Source organism: Electrona antarctica, assembly GCF_951216825.1.
Source record: "Electrona antarctica genome assembly, chromosome: 3".
Taxonomy (NCBI): domain Eukaryota; kingdom Metazoa; phylum Chordata; class Actinopteri; order Myctophiformes; family Myctophidae; genus Electrona; species Electrona antarctica.
In genome coordinates, this window is record NC_136808.1 from 1,115,260 (window position 1) to 1,125,086 (window position 9,827).

General features: G+C 44.9%; 1 protein-coding gene across 2 annotated transcripts in view; it reads right to left on the reverse strand.

Moving 5' to 3' along the window:
• The window catches only part of LOC306920061 (asc-type amino acid transporter 1-like), a 47,755-nt gene extending 44,049 nt beyond the window's left edge, over positions 1–3,706 (reverse strand). For both annotated transcript variants that reach the window (XR_013789608.1, XM_079496673.1), the window contains exon 1: positions 3,488–3,706. Coding sequence is in view for 1 of the 2 variants with exons in the window: in XM_079496673.1 (XP_079352799.1) it covers positions 3,488–3,593 (106 nt within the window). In the remaining variant the exon portion in view is untranslated. The remainder of the gene's footprint in view (positions 1–3,487) is intronic.
• Positions 3,707–9,827: the final 6,121 nt, after the last annotated feature.

Consider the following 9,827-nt stretch of genomic DNA (forward strand, 5'->3'; position numbering starts at 1 on the left):
TACCCTTAGATCTCCATATATGGAGCTGACCTGTTCTGACATTGCATATGTTGATCTGACCTCATAAAAACCCCAAGACATGATGCTCCATATATGGCCAGACCTAATCAAACCCTGTACACTCAAGACACTGCCCCCGCTGCCACCCTTAGATCTCCATATACATCTATGGAGCCGACCTGTTCTGACATTCCATATGTTGATCTGACCTCATCAAACCCTGTACACTCAAGACACGCTCCATAAATGGCCAGTACAGAACTCATTCCATATGTTGATCCGACCCCCCCCGTGCCAAAGCACCAAAACGCTCGCCCAGCAGTCTGCCGTCACCCAGGCGAATACGTGCACGCAACCTAGTCGGTAGTTAATCATTGATCGATTAATCGCCATTAAGAAATAAATCAATTAACCTTAACAGTTAATAATTATTCGAAAATCCTGCGGTTCTATCATTGGGTGGTTTTCTGTGAGAGTAATGCTGTCTGCGCACACGGGGCCGATGAATGCACATGTGGGCCGGTTAAAAAAAAAGGTCCCACCCAGCCTGGGCCGTGGCTCAGCGGTCCAGGCACCTTGGCTGGTAATCCAGTCTGGCAGTTTGCCACGGGTTCGACTCCCGATCCCGACAGCCTTTACTGCATGTCACCCCCCCCCCCCCCCCCATCTCTCTCCCATTTCCTGTCAGCCTACTGTCTGTCCCTCCATAAAAAATAAAGGCGAATTAAGCCACAAAAAAACATTAAAGAAAAGGTCCCACCCACCATGGTAGCTGGTAGCCACAGAAACGTCTCTGCTTTTGCATGTGATGTGACAGTCAGACAAGACAGTGCACTTTTCATTTCAGTTTATTCCTCATACAAAGATGCCACTGCCTGGCCCTGTATCGCAAATGGTCAAATAAATATTTGATAAAGGAATATTATGGCTTTTGTATTCTTTCTGTATATCAGCAAAGTATAGATTTTTATGTTAGACATTGAGGGAAATTAAGATTCTAGGATTAATAATAAATAAATAAAAACAGTGCTTATCAATTAACCGGTTAATGAAACTCGCTCAGGAATCATTAGTTGATTTGACCCCCAATCCAACCCTTGATGCTGAGTGCCAAGCAGGGACTGACGCCCCAATCCAACCCTTGATGCTGAGTGCCAAGCAGGGACTGACCCCCCAATCCAACCCTTGATGCTGAGTGCCAAGCAGGGAGGCATTGGGTCCCATTTTTACAGTCTTTGGTATGACCCGGCCGGGGATCGAACTCCAGACCTCCCAGTTTCAGGGCGGACACTCTATGCCACTGTCTGGCGATAAGGGTAATCAAAACTCATCAATAATCTCTACCTGAAACCAGGACTGGACTGGCCACATGTCGTACCGGGCATATTCCCGGTGGGCCGCGACCGTAGGGGGCCGCCATGATTAAAAAAAAAAAAAAAAAAAACAGGCAGGCAGGCAGGCAGGCAGACCAATAGGCGGCAGGCCACCAGGAAAGGTCCGGGCGTGCTGCCATTCTGCCAGTGCCATCATGATAATTTCACTGTACCTGTATCAGTGAGTGACAAATACACCCTCTATAAAAGGGTTGTGTAGTTGTCTGTTGGTTTGTATCATTTAGTTGTTCTGTAAAAGTGGTGGTATTAGGGGTTGTTTGTTTGTTTGTGTGTGCCTCGACGGAGCGGGCGGTAGAGTTTCTGCTACGGTATCTGCACGCTGGTTGTGGTAGGCCGGTCTGGGCCAAATTCACGCGAAAATGACCGGGCCGAATTTTTGCCGTTCTGTCAGACGCAGGGCAGTGCCACACACAAATCCACAGAATGGATGTACTGTAGCAATGTAAACATTGAAATGTATGAATTTATTTTCATATAGGGTCCAACAATACTGCGCATATTTGAGTGAGATTTTGACGGTAAACAAAACGTTTAAGTTTGTCTGTGGTGAAATTTGCATGGAATGTGTGGGATATGGGACGTCACATAACACTTCAAGTTGTATATGATTTATCATCCATTCAACCTTAATAGAAGATTTGAGAACGTATTAATCACATTAGAAATATCATCAGTTCTGCTGATTAGTGATTAGACAGAGTTTTGTCAGAGTAGCAGCATTATTGGCTTAGAAATGGAACAAAAAGGCCAGGTATATAGCCTACGCTCCTGTATTTTAACATCAGATATTACGTTGGTACTTAGAGAACCAAATATTTTCTTAGGTGGTACTTTAGTATAAAAAGGTTAGGAACCAATGTATCAGATCGACTTTGTTTGTATAGCTCAACAACATTTGGTGTATCAGAAGGAGAAAAAAAGAGGAGACCAAATAGATGCCTGCGTGATCATAAACATTGACCTGCATAACACATTACATGATCTAGGCTACACAGACCTCAGTAACCAGTGAACAATGTTCCTCCTACAAGTTGGAAGGCATGCAAAGCCATGTGCCTTCGGAGTGCCACCCTGTTCCGTGCCTATAGGTGTTGATTGTGTATACATACATACATACATACATGATACAACAGTCTACTTTTATTCTTCGTTAACAACTGTGTGTTGGATAATATAATAATGCTAACATTATATTTGTAGCCATCTCCTCCAAGCACCACAATGTGCAGCCACGTCTACGGCATTGTGCCTATACTGAAATCATAACTCCCCCCTTGCTTGAAAATGATGCAACTCAGCCAGGGGTTTTCATTTTCATCCACATGTACATACTGTTAGGATTTAGCTACGTCACGAGCTATGGCAGATGGCAATACGGACCACATGTAGCCTACTGTAGATGAACTTCAATCATAACTTAAAATAATTATTAAGCAGCTAGACTGCTAGACCATGCTTGCTTTAATGAGTCGTTGTCAAAACTTTCCTAGGCCTTACATTATAAACAATAATCAATACATGTTGTTATCGTGTTTTATGATGTTGTCTCCACTCGATCCTCATAACGTCTAATGACAAAGTCAGGGGCTATTTTTAAAACGTAGTAGGTTAGAATAAAACTAAATGACTGTGTGCAAGCGCTTTATCACGCGCGACACCAACAGACAGGACAGAGTACAGTATAGCCACATTCACCTACTATATAAACAACTCCTATATAAACTTTATACATTCTCCACTGCACAGCTCGCCTGCATGTGGACTGAGGCTACATATGGCTGTACAGTCGAGACCCAGGCGGGGTTGTTGTGCAGTCTCCCATTCCCTGATAAAAGTTACAAGTTTTCTTCACTCACTGAACTGGAGTGATAAAGAAATAAATCGTATACATGCACGCTGTTTCCTTAACAGTGTGTTAATCGCATTATTTAATAACGTTCTACCTAAACACCTAAACAAAACACCTTTAATGATCTTCAAATCATACTTGGTGATAAAGTGCGCGTTCTGATCAAAGTTCTGATCAAATCATTCCTCTGACTGTACAGTATATAGTTATAGATCGTCATTCTGGACAAAATAGAAAAGCTCACCGATGATGATAGCGCAGGCGCTCATCAGCCCTATTTCCTTTTTCAACGCGACTCTGTCGTTCCCCGCTGACGGCTTTTTGGGCTCGTTTTCCGCCGTGGCCGTCATGGTTGTTGCTGTGCGTGGCTCTCCTTCTCCTCTCTTGTTGCTGTTAGTCCATCTGACACACGACTGGAGTGGATCTCTCTCTCTGACTTTGTGCCTCCCTCTTTCTCTCTCTCTCTCTTTCTCCCACACGCACTCACTCTGACTGTTCCCCCCCCCCCCCCGCTTTTTCTCTCTCTTCCTCTCTTTCCTTCTTTCACGCACGCGTGCGCACACACGCGCGCGCGCACACACACACACACACACACACACACTTCCCTGCTTCTCCTCCTCCGCCCCCCCCCCCCCCCTCACTCTCCAGTTCAAATGTCCAGCTACATTGGCTTACAAATAAAACCCTTACCCAACTGTAGTAGTAACCTAGTTGGCTCTAAGTGTACACCAATAATGGTACTGGAATACATTCAACTTGTTCATAGTCACATGCAACATTGCATGCAGCAAAACTCTTGCACTATATTATTTATTCTGAAGATAATGTGTAGAAAAATGTATCGCTTTGGCAACCCCAGCCTACTGACCCTATTCTCCATAGGCAGACCGCAGCCATGTTTCCATCAGAGTTTGGAAGCACTCGTTTTCAGTAAAGCAATGTCCTGCTGCCTCTTGCATTATGTGCTAATTCAAAACAGGTGGTACACAGGACAGTTGAGTGATATCTAACGAGCACTTCCAAACTCCAGCACTTAATCAATAATAATCACCTGCACGGACACAAAGTAGCTCATAACATGTCTACGGTGGATTTTTATGAAACAAACACTTAGAGGATAGAAAGAGAATAATTCAAGCTTTCCGTACAGCTGCAATGTTGGTGAGTTTGACGTTACAATCAGATAGGACTTTTCTGTTTGGATGAATGGGCTGCCAATGGAAGTTGCACCTAGGTAGCACCTTGCCATTAACTTATATGGTAAGATCATGGCCGCGGTCTGCATATGGAGAATAGGCTTGATTTGGGGGAATTCCAATTCCCCACACCTGCTAAAAATGATGCTACAACACACCTGCCGTTGATTAGTCCCACTCTCAACAGTCATTCTCCACAGTCAGAAGGTTTCCACTTCTCAAATTACCAACTCTTCTACATCTCTAGACTCTACTACCCTCCCTGTTGCTACAAATACTGTATGTAACGTTTCTGAAAATACAATAGTTGTCATTAATGCTGTATGTCTTTAAGGTCAGAGACAGTGTTTGTTATTTCATCCAAACCAGTGTTGTTTTTGGCAGCAACATTTGATTTTAGTTTTAGTCATAGTCCTTTGAATAGTTTTCATATAGTTTTGGTCACATTTTAGTCACCCGGAATGATTTAGTGTTAGTCTAGTTTTAGTCGACTAAATATCATAAGATTTTAGTCGACTAAATCTACAGGTGATTTAGTCGACTAAAATGTATTTTGGCGGGCCTTGATGCCGATCGATTTTACACTGCTGCGACGCGTTGTGAGCTTGTAGCTTGGCTATTTTCAGCATTCAAACAATATTGCAAAATGACTTATACTGGATCTCTTGTCCACTATAGTCCCTTTCTAACATTTTAGTCTAGTTTTTATTTCTTGACGAAATTGTCAGTATATTAGTTTTAGTCATCATAGCTTAGTTTTTATTTTGTTTCCATTTAGTTTTCGTCAGTGGAAAAAGGTAGTCGACGGACATTTTTTTTGTCTTAGTTTTAGTCGACGAAAACAACACTGATCCTAACTCCTAAGTGAATTAAATGCTATATAGAGCAGTGGTTCCCAAACCTTTTCACATCAAGGACCCCCAAATTGACTCTAATTAGCCCCGCGGACCCCCATTTGAAAAGACATGCCAGGGACCCCCATGAGAGAAGATTTTTACGACTAGCAGTGATTCTCAACCCGTTTAATTTCAAGGACCCCCAGTTTGACATGCATTAGTAGTTTACGGACCCCCATTTAATGGCATTTCTATCTCTGGGACCCCCATTTATATTGTAAAATCAATGCTAATTTAATTTAACATGGTTCCATGTGTACACTCTCTGAGTTACAGACCCATAAGGGTCCATTTGGTTCCAAATGATCATTTAGCTGGGTCCCCCCTGGAACTCCCTCAGGTACCCCTGGGGGTCCCCGGACCCCACTTTGGGAACCACTGAAATAGACCATTCTTTATTTAATGTAGTTTGGTGAATTAAAACAGACAAAGGGAAACAAAATATAATCACAAATGCATGCCTGCCTGCAGCGCACATTCCGTGCACGACAGTGCGCACACATGCACGTGGTGCTAGTTCAGCACCACGGACAGCGATCATGTCATTTTGGAACCCTCTTCAACCAATCAAGCTGGCTAGTGCATGGGGCAGACATATATTACATCATGTGATTGGCCCTGCCCGATGTGCCAGGCGCCCGTGCAGTCCTGATAGAAGTAATAAGGTTCATGTGACGGGCCTACGGTGGTCATCCCCCCCCCCCCCCACCCCACCCCACCCCCCGTCTGAAGCTCCACCCCTGCATTTTGTTGGAAGTAAAGGAAGTACTGTCCGAGGAAGTGATGTTGATGCCTTGTATTTCCCCGGGAAGGAAAAACGTGTTGCGATTTGGTCTGGGGGGGCGGGGGGGGGGGGGGGGGGGGGGGGGAACTGCTTCCGGGGGAGTACATTATTGAAGTCCCGCAGTACAGACACTTTCTGTGTAAGGTCTCCTCGTAAGATGAGAATATGCTGGGAACGAGGTTACTGGTGTGGCATTACCACTCTGGTCTTGAAACGCATAATTATGTCTCTGACCACTGCATAAAATAGTCCCATCAATCCTGCCCTACACAAAGCCAAAGTGCGGCAACTATGTTTTTGGACACACCGAAAGGTCAAAGGTCAAATTAGCCTTTGTGATTTTGGGGGATAAACTATACTATATGACACAGTATAGTTCCCGGTCACGGATGTGTGATCGGTCCCGAAGCAGGAACCTGTGTCCATGTGGTGTAGACATGCTTCACAGCCAACAGCTCTTGTTGGCAATGTCGGGTCAGCAGTTGTAAGTATACGACGACTACTCACTCTCCCCCTTCTAGGATAGCATTGGGCCCAGGCCACTGGTATTACTGCCGTTTGGTTGTGCAATCTAACTCCCAACTACAGAGCTATAGCCTTCCTCACCAGCTTGTTCAGTTTGTTTATATTGCTGGGTGTTGACTGTTGATGTTACCCCCTCCTCAACATACCAAGAAGAAGACACTCTTGTAAAGATCCTTGACGCTGTCAGTCCAGTCCAGGCAGTTTCTTCTGTTTTTCTGTGATGGCATGTTTGTTCATAATATGGCTGTTTGTGCAGGAGAAGAAGCTATTTAGCAATCTCTAGTGGCTCTGAGGCAACGAAGCCACTTGCCCCCTGTTGACACACATACTCCCCGAGGCTCTCTGTCCTTCTCATTGGCATCTCTGATGCAGCTTGACAATAGTGGGGTGACGTATGTAGTTTAAATGTTCCCAAGTTGGGCGTTCTGAGTTTATAGGTTTTATGGCATGAGGGGACAGATGGCAGCTGAACCTGAACCAACCCAATGGTGACCCGATGATTCGCCAGACAGTATCGGAACAGTCCTTTGCTCAGGTGATGATTCTCTGGGCCTCTCTCTCTCTCACTCACTCACACACACACACACACACACACACACACACACACACACACACACACACACACAGCATGTGTGTCCTTTGAGTGTATGGCATGCTGTGTGGTCTATTAAAGTTGACCTGGTTGCTTCCCATTCATGCAGTTACTGTATTCACCTTTTACATGAGCAGCCAAACAACACCTTGTGGCCACTGGGGGAGCTGCAGTGTGACCAGTTTGACCACTATGATTAAATATAAATTTGTATCCCACAATTTTGCAACCCATTTTTTTCACCCAGTGTCAATTATCTAATGTAATCCTGGGCACCACACTTCCTCTGCCAACCTGGAGGGGCAGCAGACTGACCTCATGCTTACTTCTATGCATTAGGAGTCCAAGGAGGGGGGGGGGAGTTTCCCCGGACGTAGCGCGTGGAAGGAACACGTTATTCCGACCAGTTCCTTTCCCCTCCATCTGGCCACTATGGTTTCTACTGTCACTTCCGGCCCACTGGGAGCTGACCGGCATGACCACTGACTTTTACTCATGTTGGCCACGGTGAGCAGGCCAGTGCAGTGAATAATAATATTAGTACAGTGATCATATGAACAGGTTCACCTGGTTCTGATTACCCAGCAACCCTCCTTCCTCTCTCCCTCCCTCCCCTCTAGGAGAACAACAGTCATGTCACTCGTCCCAAGGGGGGAACGAACGTGAGTACACCTATTCTCTCCTTTCATCGTCCCTCCACCTCTCCTAATTGTAATGGTGTGAGGTCTCAGGTGTAACCTGCTCGCCGAAACGCGTTTGTCTGTCTGGTATGACTGCTGCTGCGGAGCACTATCATTATTAAACAAAGACTCTTCTTTTCTCTTGAAGTCTCAGGTGTAACCTCACACCTGGCTGCTGGCTCCGCCCCAATGTTGGACACCTCCCCCATCATGGCAATAACATGTGAGGAAAGCTATAGGCCTGACTCACACCTTTGCATCTAGCATACAACATTGTTGGATGCTAGATGCATGAGACTTGTTTACTGATGCAAGCTCGCAATGCATTTCCAATGGAAGTCACATGGTTTGACACAACATTTGTGTTGTATGGCTTTCGGCTGTGTTTCGACTGCCCCCCACCCCCCCATACAACACAAATGTTGTGTTGTATGTAACCATGTGACTTCCATTGGAAATGCATTGTGTGCTTGCATCAGTCAATAAGTCTCATGCATCAGCTATACATCAATCTGTTGTGAAGGTGTGAGTCAGGGCAGGCCATAGCCTTTGTTGTGCGTTTGGTTTGTGGAACCATAGAGTTATATAACTCTGATCAATCTGCCCAACATGGTGGCATCTTATAGGCTAAGTACATGATATTTAACAAATAATATTATTTCTTTATGTGGCTGAATGTCGATTTATTCCAACATAGCAGGGATAAAAGGGTGGTCAACCAGAGGCACTTCAGGCCCAGGCGGTTAGCTCAACCGTCTGGGCACGGTGGGCGCCTATAGGCTGCCAAGCCAGCCGGACGGCGTGCAGTGGGCTCGACTCCCGAGCCTGAGATGACCTTTGCCGCGTGTCACTCCCCATCTCTCTCCCCCTTTGGGGCGACTGTGGCTCCAGAGGTAGAGCAGGTCGTCCAATGATCCATGGGTCGGCGGTTTGAATCCAGGCTCCTCCTGTCTACATGTTGAAGTGTCCTTGAGCAAGACACTGAACCCCAAATTGCTCCTGATGTGCTGGTTGGTACCTTGCATGGCTTCCGCCGCAATCGGTGTATGAATGTGTGTGTGAATGGGTGAATGTAATGCACAATCTATGTAAAGCGCCTTGGATAAAGGCGCTATATAAATGCACCATTTACCATTTACCCTTTCCTGTCTATATACTGTTCCCTATCAATAAAGCCCCAAAACAGAGTATTTAGCTGAGGGGGCGGATATGGAGTGAATATGGGCTGTGTCTTTCCGGTTGTCAATGAATCCAAAAGTCTGTAATATGTATTGTTGTTGCTTGTTGCTGTACATCCCATGACCTCATTTGTTTGTTTGTTTGTTTGTTTTTATTATTATTCTGTTTCTTCTGTTGATGTTTTTGTTTTAATGTATGCCTTGTTTGTCTTTTGTGTCTCTTGCATATTCAAAAATTCAAAAAATAAAGAGCTAAAAAAAAAAAAAGCCCCAAAACAAATCTTTAAAAAAACAAAAAAAAACCAGAGGCACTTAAAAAACATGTGGTGTGCCTGGAGTGGACCTGCGTGTCTAACTGGAGTGGACCTGCGTGCCTAACTGGATGATCAAATAAGAAATCACAAGGAAAATGTTTTCAATCAGACATTGAGCCTTAAGTGTAATATCAAACTCTTGTCCCACTGTTTCTGCCACATCGTCGGGTGTCAGGTCCATGGCAGAATTATGAACGGGTGGATTGTCATTGTGGAGAATGATCAGTGAGCTGCCCCGAAGAGATGATTGATGAACCTTTGAGGTGAAAAGGTGACATGGTCAAAAATTACATAATCTGCCACATCTCAGGAACAGATAAGACAGTCGTCATGTTGGCGTGACAGGGTTTGCATTCCCAGGTGGATATTTAAAATCTTATTGCGGTGCTAAGCTGGCAACATAGTATGACTATAAAGTG